This window comes from Psammomys obesus, unplaced genomic scaffold, assembly GCF_907164565.1.
Source record: "Psammomys obesus unplaced genomic scaffold, mPsaObe1.curated_primary_1811, whole genome shotgun sequence".
NCBI lineage: Eukaryota > Metazoa > Chordata > Mammalia > Rodentia > Muridae > Psammomys > Psammomys obesus.
Genome location: NW_026596079.1, coordinates 1,551,655 through 1,574,197, shown reverse-complemented (window position 1 = coordinate 1,574,197; position 22,543 = coordinate 1,551,655). Strand labels below are relative to the sequence as shown.

The window sequence follows — 22,543 nt, the reverse complement described above, 5'->3', positions numbered from 1 at the left end:
CAAGTTTTAATTTCTCTGAAGCTCAGCCTTCGCCAGCACCTCCCTCATAAGGTCTGACCAGAGCAAGGACGCATACTCAAAACTTCAACCACCTTGATAGCCAGTCAGCCAGCCTAGCCAAGTAGTGAGTTCCTGAGGGTGTCCTTCATTTGCACATACACATTCTCATAGATCCATGAACATGGTGCGCGTGCACACACATGCATAGCTCCACTTAGAGCGGGCCTCCTCTGAATTGCAACTCACACCTCCCCAATCACCTACAGCACAGAAGACTGCCCCCGCCGTGGTCCTGCTGTTTGCCATCTGCTCTTGCTGCCTCCTCAACATCCTGCCCTCCCTTTGTTGATATTTTTTTTCAGTTTCCTCTCAAAGCTCCCCAGCATCATCTCTCATCCTATCTCTGAGACTCTTAGCTGTACCCCCTCCCAGTTCTGTATGCTGCCCCCAGCCCTGGCAGTTGCCGGCGAGCTCACTCTCACAGCATACGTGTCTCTGAGTGGGCTGTGTGTCCTGCTCCAGGGTTTGCTCTCCCAGTCCCCCCTCCGGTGGTCTCTTCTGCTTTCCCTTTCTTCTCTCTCTTGGGAACCAAAGCTTCCAGTTTAGACCTTCCAGACAGTGGCTTATCTCCCAACCCTGTGTTTCCACCTAACATGCCATTTTCTTCTCTCTTGGCCCCTTCAGCTCACACATCAAGCACCTCCTTTCCTGTGGTCGCTGTTCCTCTCCAGACCCAGTCTTCCTGGCCCCTGGGTCTGGCCAAGCTTTCCGTGGGCACTGCTGTCCATGAAGCCGGCCACTGCCTGTCTCCTGACATGGTATGTTCTTAAGTCCTTTCTCCTTTTCTTCTTCAGATTTCGTCTCCTTATTTTCTTCCTGTCCTCTTGGATTTTTACACAAGCAGCACCAGCACCCCTGCTCTGCTTCATTTGTCTCCTTCATGCTCTGTTCTTGGGTCTGGAGGTACAGCCTCACAGAGACCCCCTTCATGTCCACTGACAACCACCTTCTTCCTGTCTGTGGGACCTCCTGGGAGCCCGGGGACTCAGCACATGAGAAAACATACTGTGAGCGAGCCACATCCTAGACAGCACTTGACTGAGACAATCAGAGCGAGGACTGCTTCACCAAGCCCTGGCTCTTTTGTTGTTCGTTTACACTGGAAACTGATTTAGTATCTAAAGGCTAGATGTCATAAAATCAGAACACATTTGCACAGTGTGTGTGTGTGTGTTTGTGTGTGTGTGTGTGTGTGTGTGTGTGTGTGTGTAACATGTAGAAGACATCAACTTAAAATTGAATGAACTTTAACGTCCATGGCACACAGGGTCAGTGGGTAAAGCCTGATTATTTGCATTTCATCCCAGAACCATGTTCAGTTTGAAGAGAATCAACTCCGACAAGCTATCCTCTGACCTCCATAAGCATACCATGGCACACAGGCACACACACAAAAGAAAGTAAACGATAAGTAATTTTTAAAAGCTATTTACACAGTGTTGTTCTACTATTTCTACTGTAAAACATATCAAGTACTTCTTCACTTGACCATAGGCAATCAATACATCAGTCACTTAGGCCTAGATAGTCACCTAGGACTAGATATGTCACACAGAACCTGTCTACTCTCCACACGGCATTTGCAAATAAAATTATAAGGAGTGGCTATAAGCTGAGAATCCAGTAGTCTTGCTGCCATGTGGGACCATGCTTCTGCTGCTGGGTCCCCAGTGAGCAGCTTCCCTGTGCAGCCATGGACCTGTCTCTTTCTTCATGTCAGCCACTCCCACTTTACACACTGAGCTGGGTGGTTCTGGAACATAGTGCTAAAGAGAAGTGAGGTGAATTCTCTATCCTGCCCCTCTGTGGATGCAACTCCATCATGGCCTGGGACAGCCCCAGGCCCAGGGTGGATGGTGTCTTTGGGGGTCTGCGGGAAGTGCCAGGTACTGAGCCCGGCACACAGGGCCACACTCTAGTCACTGGTCAGGCCATCCCTGAGACCCACCTTTACAGGCACACCTTTACAGAAGAAGCACAGTCAGAACAGTCGGGACAGGGCCCACGAGAGGCAAGCACTCAGGAAGATGATCTGGTATGGATACAGGATACAGGAATCCAAGGACACCAGCCTGAGTCTGCTGATCTCTGCAGGAGAATGCAAGCCCAAACCACGGAGACCTGGCTGGCCCTGCCAGATCTTTCTGAACACATGAGTGCTCATGCATACACACACACACACACACACACACACACACACACACACACGTTGTCATTGCGAGGTGTCACTCACACACCCATGCAGAACAGAGCCTCTCTGAGCCCCAGGCTGTACTCTCGCACCACTGGCTGGCACTTGAGCACACAGAGTTTTTCTCTGTTTTAAATTAAAACACTGATTCGTCTTGCATTAATTTGAGTAGTAAAGTTTAGCACCCACTCGGGGCCTTCATAAAATATACAAGAGCACATCACACAGTTTCAGAACACAAGAGGGGGCAGAGTTCACACTTGAAGCTTCTGATAAAATCGATCACCAGAAAGATGGCAAAGTTCCGCTCACACGCCTCTTTTCCACAGTAAGCCCAATAGCTGTCACTGCTTCTAAAATAATCTGAATCTTTTTAGATCCACCTGACTTTTAAACAGCTATGCATAAAGCCTTGCCCTAGGGGTTGAGGTCACTCTGGGAGAGGCCTGCTTTTCCTTAGTAGTGGGCACACAGACCCACCATGTCACACTCTCCTGGCTGGAGACATGGGCATTGGGGCATGCCTTGCTTTGAGGCAGGTTTGCAGAGGGACATTGCCATTTGTTACCATGCATGAAAACTCACATGAAGCTTATTTCTCAGCTCCTGTGTGGCTGAGGGTCCCTTTAGCTCAGAGGTCCAACAGCCAACTTGAAGGCCTCAGAGGAGGGTGAAAAGAAAGGAGCTGTTGGGATTCCCAGCAAGAAGTCTGAGGCCAGATTGCCCCCCCCACCCCGAAGATATCTTCAGGGTAGAGAGTGAGAACTGCGCCAGAAGACACTGGGAACCAGAGTTTTGGATCGGGCCTTGCCTTCAGATCTGCTTTCCAAGATCCCAGGAGATCGTGAAATATATTTTAAAGGCTGGAGCAGAGGAGAACTAAAAGGGTCTCATCGTGAAGGGAGGTCACCGTCCAGGAAATTTTCTTTCAGGGTCTCATGTAGCTCAGGTAGGCCTCCTACTCATGTAGCTGGAGATGACACTGAACTCTTCATCTTCCTACTTCCACCTCCCAAACCCTGGGATTCCAGGGACCTGAGTTGTAAGGAGACTTGAGAGTTACTGCTGCAGTCTGGCGGGCAGAATCTTCCTGCGTTAAGGGTGGACTCCTGGGGTGGGAAAGCCCTTCTCCCTGTCCCAGAGTCCCCATCAGCTCCCTCTTTCAGGGAAGGCCCAGCCACATGCTGCTCCACACAAGCTTCCCACCTCTGAGTCCCTGCACAGTGAACAGAAAATGTGCCATGGGAGTATAGAGAGAACAACAAGAGACTAAAACCCCTCGAGTTCACACAGGACTTCCAGCCCTGCCAGGTGGCCCTCTGCCACATGCTTCGTCCAAGGATCCTTGTAGCCTTTGTGGTCCTTGTGGCTTCGGAAGATCCATTTCCAAGCCCTCCTTCAGATCTAGCTGTGGGCTATGCCAACACTGGAGTCTGGGTACTGCAAGGTGTGGCTGGCAGGGCTCTGGACTGACACAGGACCTAAGCCCAATCAGCTGTCAGTCTCAAAGTGGCTGACAAAGCAAGGCCACTCACAGGAGCCCTTGAAAAAGCACTCTTCAGCTGGTCGTGGTGGTCCTCGACATTAATCCCAGCAATCAGGAGGCAGAGGCAGGCAGATCTCTGTGAGTTCAAGGCTAGCCTGGTCTACAAAACAAGTCCAGGACAGCCAGGGCTCTGTTACACAGAGAAACCCTGTCTCGAAAAAAAAAAAAATCAAAACAAAAAGAAAAGCACTTTCCTTCAGGTACTAACCCAGGGACAAAGAGTGACACAAGAGCGTGCAGAAAGTGCCACCTCTTATCCCGCTGACTTAAAGGACAATACACGCAGGCATTCAGGCACGCATGCGCGCGCGCGCGCGCGCGCACGCGTGGGCACGCACAGGTTTCACCTCCTACCCCCACGCTTCTCCTGGAAGGAACAGCGTAGACCTGGCACGTGTCGTCACTGCAGTGAGGCCAACAACAGAGTTCAGCCTGCCGTGCCTCACAGCTGCTGGAGAAACAGAGCTGAGTTCCTGCGGTCTGGACTAGGGAACACATCTGACAAAGCAGAGGCCCGGTGTGATGGATTCCCCCACCTCAACTCTTTGAGGCCACCGGTCTAATATAAAGATGATCCCAACAGTGTGCTTGCTCAGAGCCCTTCCTCACTATCCACGGGAGTTCTGTGAGGCGGCTCCACCCGGCACAGCACCTCACCCACAGACACCTCAGCGTCACCTCACATGTCAGGGCTGATCTGCTAAATAACAGCCACAATGCCATAATCACACTCTAAAAACAGACAAAAATCCCTTAACGGCATCGCGTTCTCAGAGTGCCTCAGCTGGCCCCGGGTTCCCTAGTTTTGATCTCTATGGGTCTGGGGGCTGAATCCAAGGTGTTGAACATGCTAGGCAACCGCTGGACTCAGTGCCTCTGGACTCAGCGCCTCTGAACCTTAGTGTAACGCAGGCAGATCTCCGTGAGTTCGAGGTCAGCCAAGTCTACAAAAGTTAGTCCAGGATAGCCAAGGCTAGCCAGAGAAACCCTGTCTCAAAAAACAAAATAAAACAAACCAACCAAACAAACAAACAAAGAATCAGAAATCCAATGCATTCGGTTACACTTTCTGATTCTCTTTTAGTTGATTTATTAAAGCACCGGCTGCTCTTTCAAGGGACCCAGTTTCAAATTGGTGCTACATAGTTTAATTTCAACTTGTCGCAGGCTGGGGTCACCTGAAAGGCGGGAACCTCTATTTAAAAAACACCTCCTGCCAGGCGGCGGTGGTGTTTCACGCCTTTAATCCCAGCACTCAGGAGGCAGAGGCAGGCGGATCTCCTTAAATTCCAGAACATCCAGGGATTACACAAAAACAAAAACCCATCCTGAAAGACCTCCCCAAATAGTGCTCTCAGCTGAGAACCAAGTTCAAGTTCCTGAGACTGTGGGGGACATTTATTTCATTCACACCACATGTGTGGCTTTATATCTCTGGAGTTAATCAGCCCTGTTGCTGCCATCCCGCACCAACAGCCGAACCCTCCCAGTGGGCTGAAGATCGGTGGCTCTCCAAGAAACTTCAGGCCTTCAGCACCAGCTTGAGATGGCCCAGTCATCCAGCCATTGAACCGCAACTACTGGTTCTCGGTACCTCCAGTGTGAGTCAGCCATTATGGACCGACTACCCAGACCGTATTGAGGAAGCAAATCTAATAAGTCCTCTTTGTGATATACACTCACTCTCCGGGTTCTCTTCCTTGAGAGAATGCTAACCAGACTTCCGCTGGTGTCGATGAGAACAGGCAGTGAAGCAAACACAGCTCCATACCGAAGTTCACAGCAGCCGAAAAGAGAAAACATCCCGAGTGTCCAGTGGACAGAGCGTCACACAAAGGCGTCTGTTCATTAACACACTGTTTCCTGCCTTGAGAGGAAACGCTGTCCCAGCAGTTGCCATGTGGATAGAGCCTGAAAGCATGCTAACTGGTCAATTGCAGGCACAGGAGGAAAGGTGCTGTAGGATTCCGGTCATCTGAAATGTCCAAAATATGCCTGTGGACTGGAAGCAGAGCAGTGGCTGCGGACAGAATTGCTGAGGTGAGAGAAGAGCTTTGAAACAGAGAGGGGTGATATCTATGAATGTGATTCAGTGCTGCCATGCTTAGACGCTTCAAAGTGACAAAAGATGAGGGGTTCACGGCATGCAAGTTTTATCGAGACTGAGAAAAGAATGTAAAAAGAAGGCCCCTACACTGTCCTGACATTTTCTGTGAGGAAAAAGGATGAGCCAGAGAGCAATGGGGGGGGGGGGGGGGTCACGGAACTCACTCTTCTTCTGTGACTGGGAAGCTGAGAATTAGAATTCAGTCAGAGCCACAGCTGCCAACACAGTGTTTACATTTCTGCAAAACTGTAACAGCACTTGAAACTTGAGATGCTTCACTAGGAAACTTCCAGTGTCTATCTCTGCTTAAACAAGTCAGTATGCCATGGAGCAATGGCTGGGCACATGGACTGGTAGGAATCCTGAGATGGGAGCCTTCTGCTCACACTAGGACTGCAGCTATGGCTGATGTAAACGAGATGGCCCATGCCCTCAGCAGGAAATTAGCTCCAATTTGACTGTTGCAGATCAGACATCGAATTCAACTGCTTCTGAGTCCCAAGGCCAGGTGCACAGCTCTCAGGTGGGAATCTGAAGATGCCAATTCTTGAACTGTTTAAATCATACTCCGTCCTCTATGAGCTGAGATGTCAGTGCGGCCAGCAGACCATGAGTTCCACTATGGTGTCCAGCTGTTCAAAAACAAAACCATGGGCTTTCCCCTTTCAGGCCTGCGCCTGTACTGCTCTCCTCCGGTCACAAGAAAGCAGCTGAAAAAATAGCAAAACAGCTAGGAGATGAAGAAACTCATGGCATGCCTGCCTCACTTTCCCAACTGCTGACACTCTCAGAGGAGCCTCTGGTTACAGGCACCGTCACCAAGCGTACAAGTTTTCCCAACAGGATCATCTACGTAAAACAAAACCAAACACGCACAAAGGGCCCACAGCATGTGAGAGAGAGGACAGTCCCCTGAGGACTATCACACGAATCTTCAGGGACTGGGTTTCCTCACGTGTCTGGACACAGCTCACATTACCCACCTGTTCCACTATCTCTGGATTCCTAGGCGACCAAAACAAAGGCTGCCGGCCTGAATTCTACAGCATGGCCAGGCTCTCAGAACAAAAGTGGGGTCTCTCCTACCCACCCTGCCCTGGCATCCTTACTATCCACACAGGAAAGGGGCAAGAAGACAAACCTCACTTAGTGACAGGATCACCCTGGCCGGGGGTTTCTCTTCTTTGGGTCATAACTACACGTCACAAACATAGGATTCACACCAAGAGCATTTATATGTCATGACTCAAAGTGGGGATGTCCTTGACAACACAAGAAAGGCCATCACAGTGTGTCCACGGAGGCCAAAGTGGCCACCACGGTGAGAATCATGCCAAAGCCCCCCATGAACAGGACAGGCTGCCCACCTAGGGTCTAGTACCAGCTCCTGTGCATAGGAGTTATGAAAGCAGCAAGCTGCAGGCAGGGGCAGTCCTCCAGAACTGTGAAATAAATGCACTTTGCCTAAACACAATGCATGTGTTTGTAAAATTACGTTTATTTACTATGCTCACACACTCTCACAAACAGGCTACAGCACATGTGTGGAGATCTGAGAACAATTTGTAAGATTCAGCTTACTCCAGTGTCTTTATCCATTGAACCATCTTATTGGCCACCTGCACTTTTCCAGTGCACCAACATGTAACCAAAAAGAGTTTTGGTTTTCATGGGCTGGAGAGATGGGTTAGTAGTTAGGAGCTCTGGCTGCTCTTCCAGAGGGTCCTGAGTTCCATTCCCAGCAACCACAAGGTGGCTCACAGTCATCTAAAATGGGATCTGATGCCCTCTTCTGGCATGCATACATTAAATACATAAATAAATAAATCTTTAAAAAAAATTTTTTTCAACAGATAGCTGAAATAAAAAGATTTAAAAAAAAAATGCTTTTCACATTCCAAATACAGATTTTAAAGCTTGTGAATAAAAGTTATGAACATACTGAATCTTGTGAGTTTGGATTAGGACACTGAAAGTAAATAAAAGATTCAAACCCAGGGCTGGAAATGTAACTCAATGGTGATGTTTCTCAGCTCTGAGAGGACCCGAGTTCCAGGTTATCCTTTAGTGTTCCTGGTTCGGCTCCTCCTGCCTTTTTGGTTTCTTTATGGTTTCCGGTTTCATCTGCTCACGATTCTCTTTCTTCCTGAAACAAACAATGTGACTCCAGAAGGGAAACTCACAAAGCTGGTGTCTCCATGATGCCTCCAATGGGAAGAGACACAAGCCATCCAGGCAGCGGTCCTGCCATCTCCTTCCTCCTCAGCTCTCCTCAACTTCCAGCCCAGGCCCCCGGACTGCCTGCCCCATACCTCTCCCTCTCTTAGCTGTCTCCACTATTTAGGGGTGAGATCAAGGCACAACACGGCGGTTCAAAACATGAGTCAGCAAGCACAGAAGCCGAATGATCGAAATTCACAGCTCACAGGCCAGCAAAAGTCAAAGAGCAGTCCCTGGCAGGAGCAGCCTCGTCCTTCACTGAGAGCTCCTTCACACTAGGTCCTGGCTGTTCCCCATTACCCATCTCCCTAGCTGAGAAAGTAGGTAGGCTAAGGAGGTGCTGAAGGGGCCCTCAGCCACAGGAGAGTTCTGAAGGATCAGAGCCTGGATCCCACAGCAAGGACAGCCCCATGGCCTGCCTTTCCTGTGGCTGATGTTCCAAGTAGCTGGGTCCACGTGGAGCACCCACGTGGAATGGCTTTCTCCCATCAACCCTCCACCCAGAGAACAGCGAAGTCATTTGACTCTGACTGTCCATTAGTTATTATTTCCTGTTGATCCCATTTCAATATATCTGGTCTCTCAGGAGTTATATTTCTAGCTCCTAACCCCATGGTTCCTGGACCCCCCTCTGAAATGATATATGTGTGCGCAAGTTCCTGCTTCTGAGCTGGCAGCTCTCTGCTCAGGACTTACCCTAGCCCGTGTGCTCCCTCACTTGGGATCTCTCCCTGATGTGTTCTTCCGGTCAGTGTGATGGAACAGCAGCTGGTATCTGGTTTGCTTGCTGTGAATGCCCCAGACTTCATCTGTGATTCCTTGTAGGTCTGCCCACCAGAACAGGCAGCAAGCATCTCGTTCACAACCCCTAGACTCTCTCTTGTGTCATGAATGCTTCATGCATGTATGCAGCACTCCTGGAACTCTAGTAGGAACTATAGTAGTAGGCCCCTGAATAAATATGGTGTGTGTGTGTGTGTGTGTGTGTGTGTGTGTGTGTGTGTGTGTGTGTATTCGTGTGTGCACAGTAGGGTTTTGCTGAGTGCCTTCCCACAAAAGTTCTGGGATTTAAGTAGAGGAGATGGACCTAGCCAGCGTGCTGGAGCAAGGCACAGAGAGCAGGAGGGTTATTGACCTTCCTCGGTGATAACTCTTTTGCTGGGACCAGTCTACCCTGGGTGATGACCTTCTCCTTGGTGCCCCCTGTTCCTCTGTGTCCTCTTTCCTTGGTGTCCTCCAGGGTCCTCTTCTTTTGGTGTACTGGCCTTCTGAAAAACTTTCTGTTTTTCAGAAGGGAACTCAGGCCCAGCCCCTGACTGACTGGCCTGCTGTGGCTGCCCCTATCAAACAAGACCTGGACTCAAGACATGTGGGAATCTGACTTGGTCCCAACCTAGGAAGCTCTTTGGATGAGCTTGTCCCTTGGCTCTTCCTCCTGGGCTGAAGGGCTCTCCTGCCTGGACCCCACAGCCCCTGCCACTCACCTTAGGGACCGAGGCTCCCGCACTCTCTCTTTGTGGTCTTTGTGCCGGTCTTTCCCATTCCCTTTTCATTTCTCTACTCTCAGACCTGACCACTCCTCTTCTATTACCCTGTATCCCCCCTAGTTATAGTTTCCTCCTCCCTTTGGTCTGAGAGCCTTAGAACTCAGACAAGCTTGGTCAGCTGGACATTTTCAGGAGACTTTATGTTTGCCTTCTAAATACTTGATTACCATGAAGATATGAAGATGACCTGTCAGACCCAAGAACATGCTCAGGATCACTTCCTGTGACTTGAAAACTCTTGTAGTCCCTGTGGTGATACCCTCTGGTCTCCATCCACAAATGGATGGAGCAGTTTATGATGTATCAGCCTTGGCAATTCTGGCAGGCTATGGGCTCTAAGCATCTTTAGGCCTTGAAAGGAGCCCTAGAGGCCTTCAGGATGGATGGGCTGGCAAGGTCCTGAGAGCATCAGCCACACTGTGCATATCCTGGGGCTGGGGAGCACAGGACCCACTCCTGGCATGCCTGGCAGGGTGGGGGGAGGGCTGGCATCAGCTAGGGCCTTTAGGCAGGTGTCCTTCCACTGCTGGGTCTCAGGCACAAAGGGGTCGGAATACAGGCCTGGCAGGAGGGCGGAGTGGGTTAAACATTGGTCTTGGCCAAACATATCTGGGCACAGGGTCTTTTCTGAGACTGACATGCAACCAAGGACCATGTATGAATGTAACCTAGAACCTCTGCTCAGATGTAGCCTGTGGTAACTCAGTAACCAATTGGTTTCCCATAGTGAGGGGAACAAGGACTATTTCTAACAGGAACTCAATGACTGGCTCTTTGGCCTCCCCACCCCCCAAGGGAGGAGAAGTCCTGTTAGGCCAAAGAGGAGAGCTTTGCAGCCAGTCCTGATGATACCTGATAAAACAGGATCGGATGAATGGGGAGGAGGTTCCCCCTGGCAAGGGGCACGGTGGAGATGAGGGAGGGAGGGACTGGGAGGGAATGAGGGATCGGGACATGGCTGGGATACAGAGTTAATAAAATGTAACTGATAAGAAAAAATAAAATTAAATTAATAAAATAAAATAAAATAAAAACATACACACACACACAAAAAAAAAAAAAAAACATTGGTCTTGGGAGGAACTGAGGACAGCGTTTGGGCTCCAGTTTACATGGCTTTAGGAAAAATGGACACCGAGGAAAAGTGGCTAGTGCCAAATGCTCCCCGCCTCTACATATGGCCGCTTTATAAATCGTAGCCCGTGTTCAGGGTTATTAACGATGCTATCTTCCTGTCTTCTTTACAAATAGGTGTTAGGCAAATGGCTGTTTTCCTGTGCTGGTGAGTGATGAGGGCCCGACGTCACCACGGAGATGGCTTGCTGCCATGGTCTGCGGAGCCTTTGCATAAAGATAGCATCTAATATGCATTCGTGCCCGGGTTCGCTGAAACCACATGGAGGCTGAACTCATTTTATTCACAATGCCATGGGAACGGATCACCGAAAAGGATCCTGTGACGGCAGCATCTATCACACACCTCTTAAACACCATCGCCAGCGAGTGACAACAGAATCACCACTCAGTCACCAAGATTAAAAATTAGTCAGACGTGGAAAATAGAAACAGGGCTTCATGAGGAGGAGGGATGGTTGCACTGAATAATGCGCCCTCTTTTGCGTAGTAAATAAATGATATGTATTTCCTGCTGACAAATATCTTCTAGGTGGTCTCATTGTCAGTTGAGTGTTTAAAACAAGTATCAAAAATATATTACAAATTGTGTCCCCCCCCCCCCAAAAAAAAAAAATCTGACAATACAGGGTAATGACATCAGAGTCACCTCTGTCCAGGTGGAATCCAGATTAGGCCACAAAAGAGTAAGTGCCCTTGGAATTAGAGCTTTGGGGGGGACTAGATCTGGGGCCTCAGCTCCAGGAGACAAATGCTCTCCATCCTCAGTGCCAGCAATGTTCCTGCCAAGGTGTCACTGACTCTGAAAGCACAGCTCTCTCTTTCTGTGTATGTGTGTGTACATGGTATGTGTACGCATGTGAAAGGAAGTGTGAACACGTGTGTGGGGTATATGGAGACGGAAGGTGGGTGTGTGCATGTGTGTCTGTCAAGGTAGATGGCTGGCCCTGGCTTACCTTCCCGCTGCCTCTGAGCAGTTTGACTGAGCCCAACCTACATTGCTGTTTTTCCTCCTCTTCATTTTTAAAAAAGGTTTTGTTTCAGTTTTTTGTTTTGTTTTGTTTTGTGTGTGTGTGTGTGTGTAGGCACACATGCAGTTCTCCTGTGCCTGCATGAGTACAGGTTCACACAGATTCCAGAAGAGAGCATTGGAGGCCCTTGGAACTAGAGTTACAGGCTGTTGTCAACTGCCAGTGTGGGTGCTGGGAGCCAAACTCAGTCCTCTGAAGAGCAATATGTACGCTTACCTACTGAGCCATTGTTCCGGCCCCTCTGTGACCTCTTACACCCCTTAGCCGGCCACTCTCAGAAAGGACAGACAGGAGTATCCAGACCCACCCAACACCAGAAGCACCCTGCCCATGCCCTAATTCTCCATCTCCTCCTGCACATCACCACGCCCTTAGCCTTTACCAGCCTCGTAGCCTGGAACTGTACCAACTCTTTGAGTTCGATGTGTCCAGTTCTGGCTCATGTAACCCCAGCCAAAGCAGCCTGGTTCTCATACTCCACTGACTACAGCTAGTAGCTCTCCTCTGCACAACCTTAGACAGTACTGGACAGCACCCTAGCCATGACCTCCGCTTGAGGCACCCCCTTCCCTAGCCTGTAGCTTTTGCTGCTTCCTCCTGCTACTGCTCCAGGTAGTGCCTCCTTTTCTGAGCACTGCCGAGAACTGCCATGCACTCTGTTCCTGGCACCACAGAACAAAAAAACAAGCAAATATGGACCTTTGCCTCCAGCTGGCCCATGAGCTCCAGGCTCAACAGTTCTTGGACATATTCCTGGAGCCATCCACTAAGAAGTAAGCACTCTAAACTGTTCACCATTAAATTCATGGCTCAGCCTTCACACCCCTTTCCTGCACCCAAGTCAAGTTGTCAGCAAGCCTCTACGCGGTTCCAGCTTGGCTACATGGGCTCACTCACGTGGTCTCAGTGTGCTCTCTGGTGGGCAGAAGACTGTGGGCAGCTTCAGCTTGTTAAGTGCGCCTCAGGCCAACCGCTATGCCCGGTGTCCAGCAAATGCCAATGCCCAACACAATACCAGAGGCCTTAGCAAGGCACAGTCCTCAAGGTGAAAGTACCCATGCAAGTCCCTCTGTTCAATGTGGAAGGACAACCATTTGTGTGTCACTCTGCTCCATGATCCTTTTCCTGTTCCATCCCCAGAAGACCTCAAGCAAACCACCTTCTTGCTCTGAACAGAACTTCTCCCTCCGTTTCTTTTTCCCTTCTGAAAGCATGCAAACCCTTGGGCGAGGCTGTGAGCTGGGCAGGCCCTTTCTGAGGCTCCCCTGCAGAGCCTCTAGGGAGAGGCTTTGGGAGGGGAGGGCTCACTGTGGTGCCTGATGCAAGCTTGTGCTCTGGGGGGGGGGGGGGGGCGCCATTTTGCTCTCTAAAGCGACTGAACTTGCCTCCAGGTAGGAATGAACACTCATGTGTTTCCCAGGGCTTCTGACAGTGCCTGTGATGTGACAATGATTGATGGCCCGTCTCACCTGGAAGCGAGGTACATCTTTTACTAAAGGTAGCTTCCGAATGACAAATGGCCTCCTCACAAAAAAACGGAACTGTTGATTGTATTTACAAACAGTTCATTTTTCACACGCTGCCGGTCCTGCCCCTCACGCTTGGGACCCCTCCACATGATGCATGGGTGGCTATTACCCACATTGATTAAGGCTTCCTGTCCTCCTGCAGTACCTGTCCCTCCATTCATCACAGACAGGCGCTCACACAGGCAGGGCATGGTGGGCGCCCCCTGTCCCCGAGACTTGCTGTCCCTGTACTTCAGCTGTGTGGTTCTGTGACCCCTGAATGAGATGCATAACCCCAGCTCTGACATCTTGATGTCCACAAGCAGTGAGCGGACAAACAAACCACTAATTAAATCCTCTGGCTTCATCCAGTCTTGGCCCCCTCAAAGACTACCTCCTCTGCTCCTCATTTCTGGAAAAATGCAAGTGTAAACAGCGTGTCAGCAAGACAAGCAGCTGAGCCCAGGGATCTTGACGTAACTGTTACCACTGAAAAAAAAGTCGCCAGGCATTCCGTGTCTGTTTGGGCCTTCCATTCCTGTGACCTGGAATGATTGGAAGGAACAAAGGTTGATTTTGGCACATGATTCAAGAGGTTTCACTCAGCTAGCTTGTTGCTTTGGGGAACTGTGGGGAGGGGTGGGGGGAGGAGAAGGGCATCATGGTGAGAGCATGAAACTACTCACCTCACTGGGAAGCAAAGTGGGACAGGGTCTCATTCTGAGGGTGCACTCCCAGGGGCCTCCCTCCACTAGGCCCCGCCTTGAAAGTTTCCACTTTCCCCCAAGTCTTCCAGTCATGGGCCTCGGCAAACTGCATATCCAAACTAAGCGGGACTGATCTGAGGGTCCCCAGAACCAAACCCCTCAATACCCACTGAGGAAGGTGCAATCACCAAGCGGCCGAATCCAGGCCAAACGATGAAATTTCAGAATCAGTGGCTTTCTTCGAATTGCTCTCTCTAGCCCCTCTCCTTCGGGTTGTAAATCTGGGTCTGTGGTGGCCCCCCCAAGGCTGACCCATCCTAGGGGATAGGCTGTCATTTGTGGGAGCAGCCAGACACGACTCAGGGCCAGTGAGTGCTGTTTTCTAGACCTCCAGGTCCTCACGTGGTAGCTCAGAAAAGAGCCACTGTCTGCCCAATTCAAAAAACCCAAAGTGACCAATGACATCAAAGCCTACCAAGGACTGGGAACGCGGCTGAATAGTAGGTGTTTGCCTGGCAGGAATACGGCCATGGCTTCCATCCCCAGCAACACACGCACACATACAGGGAGAGTGAGAGAGCAGCCCACTTTCTACCTCCTGACTGCAAAAAGCTCCTGCACATAACCTTTTCCAGCTACCGCTCTACACTCTGCCTTTCACAGTTGAACTCTTCTGCCCACTCACTTTTCTTCCTCCTCTCAGTTTTCCCTAAAAAGCAAGCCCATCCTTGCTGACGGTGAGTTCTTAAAGTCAGTGCCCTTCTGCCTGCCCTGAGGACCACGAGGTGACAGGAATCACCTCGCCATCAGAGTGGTGACGTTTCCTCGATTCTCCCTGCTATAAATGTCAGCACAGGCCTCTCCCTCTCCCCACAGCTGCTCTAAGTTTATTTTATTCGCTTGGATATATGGCCCGTACTTCCTCCTAGCTCACTAACTGCAGCTAACTTTGTGTGCGGCTCCCCAACCCCCGAGTGTAGAGGTCAAAGAATAACCCCCAGCAGTCTGTTCTCCCTTCCTACCTTTACATAGAGAAGTTCTGGAGGCCAAACACAGGTCTCCCTGCCAAAACCCAGCTTATTGTTGTGACTGTGTTGTATGTTGAACCCCAAAACACGGCCTGGCTAGCAAATTATTCTGATAGTTATGAAGAGATAAATCGCAGCATGGTTGATACACACCTTTAATCCCAGCATTCTGGAGGCAGAGGCAGGTGGATCTCTGTTCTGACAGAGAGAGTTCCAGGCCGGCCAGGGCTGTATCGTGAGGTACTGTCTTAGAAGCCTCTGCTGGTGTGTTTATTGAGCTGTGTTCAGAACACTGCCATTGCGTCCACATTTGTGTGGTTTTAGGGGCCACTGTGACTACTCTTAACTCCATATGTCTACTTCAAAGGTGGTTTTGTTGTTGTTTTGGGTTTTGTTGTTTGAGTTTTTTGTTTTGTTTTGTTTCAAGACAGGGTTTCTCTGTGTAGCCCTGTCCTGGAAATCAGCTCTATAGACCAGGCTGTACTCGAACTCAAAGATCCACCTGCCTCTGCTTCCCCAATGCTGGGATTAAAGGTGTGTGCCATCACACCCAGCTATGAATGTATTTCTTATACAGAAATACCGTAGACAGCTATAGTTATTTCACATTTGTGAATGAATATCCTATTTCTGCTGTTTTTTAAAAATGAAAATCCCAGCCATTCTATTTTACCAATAAAGACTTAAGAGCCCGATGTTGTGGTGAAAACCTGCTAGCTCAGAGAGGCAGAGAAAACACCCAGGTGACCGTCCTTCTCAGCTAAAGTCCTGATGGAAAAACCCCAAAAAGCCCACTAGCTCAGCTGACAGGCCAGGAGGAAAAGGCAAAACAAAACAAAACAAAAAACCAGGGCCACAAGCATGCTAGCTCAAGGCCCAAAAAGTCAGAGAGCTAAAGCCTAAGCTATAGAGCTAAAAGCCCAAAAAGCTCAATTTTTTCTTCACGATTTCTTAAATACCCCTCAACTCAAAGTCCCTCCTACTCTTTAATCCCTGTCAGCTGGTTTCTTCCTCAGCCTCTTGACCTAGGGTTAACTTTATTAAATCCTGTGTACAGAAAGCTCTTGGATTAAAGGTGTTTGTTAGGGCTGGGTGTTTACATTAAACAGAAAGTTATTGGATAAAAGGAATGTGATAGGGCTCAACCACACCAAGCAAGAAGCAGTGTTTTACAGTTCACAATTTTGGGGTTCACAATGGGATCAAATACTCTGCAAAATATGTCCATGTCTTCTTTCTTCCTTCCTTTCTTTCTTCCTTTTTTCTTTCTTTTTCTTTCTTTCTTTCTTTCTTTCTTTCTTTCTTTCTTTCTTTCTTTTTTCCTTCTTTCTTTCTTCCTTTCTCTCTTAAAGCAATTGTACTGTGTCATATCAGTCTGGTCAGTCTGCAGTAACAAGTGGTGGTAATGGGGAGGCTTAAACAACAGGAACCTCCTTCCCCACAGCTCTTGGAAAGTACCGGCAGATTCAGCTCCTGGGGAGGGACCCTTCCCATTTGCAGCTTCAACCTTTGGGGTGCGGCCTCCCCCGAGGGTATAGAGAGCTGTCAGTTCTCTTAGGAGGCACTGGCCCAGCTGCAATTCCTCCAGCCCTCATTGACCCAGAAGGCCCCTTCTTCTTGGCATCCCATAGGGGAGAGGAGATAGGCTTCACCTCCTCTGGGCTGGACACAGATACTCAAGTCCATGATCCGGCTTAAAACTGGCTGCCCTACTCAACTGTCCGATTAGTTATAATTGTTTTGTGGTTGAACTTCTTGGGGTTTTCAGATTAAAGAGTCCAGTGACTTGATAATAAATATAATTTGTTTCCTTGCTACCATGACTAGAAGCTACAAGGTGCTTGGGATCCCATCCCCACCTGGTTTCCTAGAACCCCACTGTGAAGATTCTCGTGTGCAGTCGCCTGTGTTCCATATGATCTTGATCAAGTTTAGCTGACTTATCTCATTCAAGGTGACTTGGGGGAAACTTTCCTGCCCTATCAGAATGGAGGAGGAGCAGGTCCTGCATGGACTTCCTGGAGGCCCTTCCTCCCTGTCACTCTCAGGATGCCCCAGGAAACTGCACAGCTCTTGGGGTGGGCCTGACCATCGTACCGTCCAGGGTAAAAAACATGGGCATCCTCTGTCGGATTCTCCAGGCCAGAGAGACCTTTCTCAGGAGCCTGAGAGCCTGCTAGGACATGGGTTTCTGTTGCATAAGCTGCCGGTTACTGATTACTTCGTATGGCAGGCTGCATAGACTCACTCCTTGAAAAAGAAATGGAAATTGAAGGATTCTTTACTCCCGGCTATGAAGAAGTTTAGAATGAGGCAGGATATAGAACTCCCCTCTGGCCTCAGACACCCTGGCAGAGCTCTCTCCTCTTCTCCTAGCTTGCTTTTTTTTTTTTTTTTTTTTTTTTTTTTTTTGGTTTTTCAAGACAAGGTTTTTCTGTCCTGAACTCGCTTACTCCCTTTGTGGACCAGGCTGGCCTCAAACTCACAGAGATCCGACTTTCTCTGCCTCCCTGAGTGCTGGGATTTCAGGCATGTGCCACTGCTTCCTCCTAGCTTTTTAATTTTCCCTGGAATTCACAACCACCTTTCATATACTTTTCATGAGTTCACTCCAAGCTCCCCTGTCAACTGAGACACACCAAGTATTCTGCCAATTTCAACTTCCTGAACCATGTCATTCTGCTTTGTAGTCCACAGGCCTGGTTGCCCCCTCGCTGAAGAACTCTCCTGGGTAGGGTGCCTGTTCAGGGTCTTCTCTGCCTCAGCTTTCATCTGGCTGAGTGTTGACATGGCCCTCGGAACCATCTCTTCCCAGAGTGGGAGTAACCACTGGAGGCAAACAGAAAACGCTGAGAACAGAATGTCCCCACTGAGGACCAGCTGTCAAATGCCTCAGCAACTTTATTGGGTTGATACCTCAGAAGTTGACCTTCGTCTTCTGTTGCCTTCCTAAGAAATGGGGGAGTGGAGCCGGGTGGCTATGTCACAGGCCTTTAATCCCAGCACTCAGGAGACAGAGGCAGGCATATCTTTGTGAGTTCAAGTTCAGCCTGGTCTACAGATCAAGTTCCAGGACAGTCAAGGCTACACAGAGAAACCCTGTCTTGAAAAACTTTAAAAAAAAAAAAAAAAAAAAAAAAAGGTGTAGTGGGAAATGTTGAGGCTACATATCCATCCGAAAATGGCTTTATTCTATCCTTCAACCTGGATGTTTGTTTGTTTGTTTGTTTAGTTAGTTGGTTTGGCTTGTTTTCAGACTTGTACTTTCCAGGCTAGCCTCAGACTTACTAACTGAAGGATGGTTTTGAATGTCTGGTCCTCCTGCTTCTAGATTGTTTATACTTGGATTAATGATGTTTTATGCAGTGTTGGGGATTGAATCCAGGGCTTCCTTCATGCCTGCTAGGCGAGTATTCTACCAACCAAACTGTATTTCCCCGCCTCCTCCGACCTGATTTTTGGCTGAGTCTAGGATTTTCACTTGAAAACCCCTGGAGTTCTCAGGCCCCTCAACAGCTGAGCACCACCCTCATCTCTTAACAGCCTTACCTGCGGGGCTAAGACGTCCTGCAGGACCACTGAGAGTGGGGCCTGCTTTGTAGACCAGGCTGGCCTCGAACTCACAGAGATCCGCCTGCCTCAGCCTCCCCGAGTGCTGGGATTACAGGTGTGTGCCACTGTGCCCAGCTCTCTTGTTACAGGGGACCTGGTATGCTCTTCTGGACTCTGAAGGCACTGTACTTACTCATATGCACAAACACACACACACACATACACATTAAAATGAAATAAACATATTTTTTTAAAAACCAGACAGTACTTCAGGAGCACATTCTTCGCTGAGTGAGTGCAGCAGGTCTATGCACACAGGACTCTGAAGACAGGAAGAGGTCTGATTTCCTGGCTGCCTATACAGGAGGGTGGCAGATGTGCTGGGGGGATGGAGCATGTCAGTGGAGGGTGAAGTGAAGACAGGTGGAGCTCACCAGGAAGGTGCAGGGGGAAAGAATGCCCTGGCCTCGGAAAAGCCAGGAAGTTTGGAGTGCCTGGTGGGGCCGACGAGAGATGTATTTCTGGGAGTGTCCGCTGTAGGTGTCCAGGAACGTCCCAGAGCTTAGCTGAGAGGATTTAGACCTGGGGACGACAGAGCCAGGTGTGTGTGAGCGGGTGGGGCACGGAGACTTGAGCCGCTGACGCAGTAGGGCCAAGCAGTGACGGGGTGGAGGGCAGCGGGGAGGAGGTTGACCTTTGGAGCTACTTGAGAAAGGGCTGGCTACTCACTCCTGGGATGTGTTCTCAGCTCATCCAGTGTGAACCCGGCCTACGTGGAGTCCGAGAAGCGCTCCCCGTAAGAAGCTCGGGTTCTGGGAAAAGTCCGATTCTAAAAACGGGAGGTCCGGGAGGCAAGCTGGCTCTGGAGGTGCAAGCAGGTCAGCGAGGATGCAGGCTCTGGAAACAAATGCATAGCCAGGTCCCGGAGGCGAGGGTTCTGGGGGCGGTTCTGGAAGCAAGGGGACCGCAGTAGCGCTCTGCTCCACAGCGCAGGGGAGAAAGCAGGCATTGTTCAAGAATCAGCACAAACACTTGTCCCTAACAAACCGTTTAAAAACCCCATTGTAAACATTTTTTGGAGCAGTCCTGGAGGGTCTCGTTGCCGGGGTGACGAGATAAAGCCCTGAAGTTCCTGCAGGGACCGCGGCCGCGCCCCGTCGCCGCCCCTAGCTCTGCTTGGCTCTAGTAACTTTCCCGCACCCACAGCAGCTAGCGTGGCGCATGCGTACCCTGCTCCGCGAGCGGCCCTGGTTGCTAGGGGTTACCGGATCCCTTGCCAGGAGCCCGCCTATGTCTCTCTCTGGTTGGTAGTAGTTGCCATCTGTCGGAGCAGTTGTCACCTCTAATTGGACAGCACCAAGTTTTGTAGGCGGGGCCCGCGCCCTGCAGCGCCGGTCAGTTGGACTCTCCAGGAGGGGACAGTCCGGGCAGCGCGGCTGGTCCTCCCTGGAGCACGAGAGACCTGCTGCTCGCGGCCTCTCGGGGTCAGCGTCCAGGCGGGCGGCGATGATCCTCAAGGAGAGGCCAGATGACCAAGGCGCTGGCGAGGACAGGGCCCGGCAGAAGGACGAAGGCAGCATCCGCAAGGTGGGGGCTGAGGAGGGGTGTAGGTCTCCAGCCTCTTGCCCCGTGCTGTGCAGCGCGGCCTTCGCGGCCTTTCCTTCCTGGGACCTGCTCCCCTGCAAGCCAGCTGGGGAAACTGAGGCCCGGAGGAGAGGCCGGAGGTGTTTCAAGCTCTGTGGGAATTCCAGTGGCGCAGCCAAGGTCTGGATGGTTTCTCTGAAGTTAGGGATCCAAGAAGTTGGTTCTGATGGGTGATAGCCCCTACTCCCTCACCACCACCATCCCAAGCAGGTGATTTTTTTTCTGACACCCGGAAAGCCTCCTTTCCCAACATTGCCCTCTGAGTGCATAGCTGCCGTAGTCCATTAGGTGTTAGATTGTAGCAACAGACAGCAGAAACCTTGCGGATTTCACAGGGCAGCCTGTCTTCTTGCCACTTTCCCAAACATAGACCCCTTTCAAAGTCCCTTATTCTGGGGATGAGTGTGCCTGGTCTGCCAGGAACACGGGGTTAAATAGGGGTAGAATGGAGACTTGTAAGTTCTTTGCTTAATGGGGTGTTATGTTGAACTCACTCTGCTGCCCCAGTCTGGGTATTTCCTAGGGGTCAGTGAGCAGTTTAGTTTCTCAGGGTTTGTTCAGGCCCTGGGGTACTCCTGCCCACTCCTGGGAGGCTGCTAAGCAGAGGCTCCTGTCACTACTCCCAGGTGTCTGCCATGGCACCCTGCCCTCCTTCCTCCCTGGTGTCAGACTACACAGTGTTGCTGGCTGAGTCTATCCAGCTTTTGTGTGTGTGTGGCTCAGGTCTCCGAGGGGAGCAGGAGAGGGAGGAGGCAACGGGACTTGGACAGATCTCTCAAGGGCTCTCTCCTACTTGGGCATGCCTAATGCCACAGTGACTAGCTGGCACTAGAGAGAGTGGGTGATGGGGAAGAGAGAGGAAAGGAAGGAGGGAGGGAGACAGAGCTTGCAACATGGACTCCGTGAACTCTTCCTCACTGGCGGCTGTGCTTTGCAGGTGCCCTTTGGAGGCTGTGCATGTTGCGTTGGGCAGCCTTCCTGTCATGAGTGTGGGACTCCCCTCAAAGAGCGAACTCAGTAGAGGGAGCCTGAGGAGGCTTAGGGTTATCCTGTTCCTGCTTTCTGTTCCTAGGCCTTTGTGGGGATAACTGACCCCTCCCTTTTGCTAATCCTGGGGGACAGCCCAGTTCAGGCCACTTTGGGTGGGACTTTGGGTGGGAAGGTTTGTTTCTCTGACCCCATCCCTGTCCTCTCTGAACACAGTCAGGCCCTGTCCTGGGTCACTGCTATTGGGGTGTCAAAGGTGGCAAGCTCTCCCAGAGTTTGGCATGAATGGAGGTCATCCACAGTTAGGTGGCCTTTGTTTCCAAAGGGTGGAGAGATTGCACCGGGAGAGAGCTGGTTACTCAGCATCTGTGGCCTCCCTGCTGGACACTTCCCTCAGCCCCGTGTGGAAAACTGGGTGTGGACCGTCAGCTGCCAGAACCCATCCAGCCCTACAGATCTGTCTCTGGCTTGCTTATCTTGCCTTTCTGCCAACACAGGTTAGGAGCCTGGCTTGGCCTCCTTCGGTGAACCAAGGTTAAGAAGGGGAAGGACAGGCCCAGAGCCTGGGGCTGGACAAGCCCAGAGTGACTGGCTGCTGTGCCTAGAAAGCCCAGAGTGCCTGGCTGCTGCAGCTCCCCAGTGGGTGGGGGAGGGGCAGGGGCCATAGGCCATCACTGAGCTGAGGCCTACAGCCCAGCTCATGTCTAGTCTTAGCTGCTCACCGGAACCTAGGCAACTAGAGCCTTGTAGTAGGATCTTGGGAAGCAGGTGTTTGTAGTTTTCTTAGTAGTTTTGAAGAGAGGAGATTACCGGGACCTCGGTTTCCCTCCTGCACAAGAAGGGATGGGCCCCAGAAGAAGGCAGTACAGCGTGGGTCCAGCGCTTTCCCCTGCCCTGCCCCTATGCTATCTTGTGCCAGCCATCCAGAGAGTGAGCCACCTGTCTGTGGTCACCCAAGGATGACGTAATGGCCTCCTTCTTTCAGAGTGACCCCGGGGGCCACTCCTGTGGGCGCTCTTCAGTGACAGGATCCTTTCTTAGAAAACTGGCTCTGGGGTGAGGGGCCGGAGCTACAGTAGAAGGGACTGCCTCCAGGAGCTCCATCCAAAGTGTAAGGTGTAAGCCTTGCTTAAACCTGTGCAAGGTGCCGGTGTTGTGGGCTGATGATACTCTTCTTTGCATGACTGTAAGCCATGCTTTGAATGCATGGCCAGTATTGGCACTGCCAGGATTTACACACACACACACACACACACACACACACACACACACACACACACA

General features: G+C 50.6%; 1 protein-coding gene across 2 annotated transcripts in view; it reads left to right on the top strand.

The window, feature by feature from the left end:
• The first annotated feature begins 20,046 nt into the window (after positions 1-20,046).
• Positions 20,047-22,543, top strand: part of Rhpn1 (rhophilin Rho GTPase binding protein 1) — a 10,436-nt gene continuing 7,939 nt past the window's right edge. Inside the window, exon 1 of one of the 2 annotated variants that reach the window (XM_055626426.1) lies at positions 20,047-20,218. In XM_055626426.1, the coding sequence (XP_055482401.1) occupies positions 20,138-20,218 (81 nt within the window). In that variant the 5' untranslated portion in view covers positions 20,047-20,137. The remainder of the gene's footprint in view (positions 20,219-22,543) is intronic. The other variant, XM_055626425.1, reaches the window with a different exon arrangement.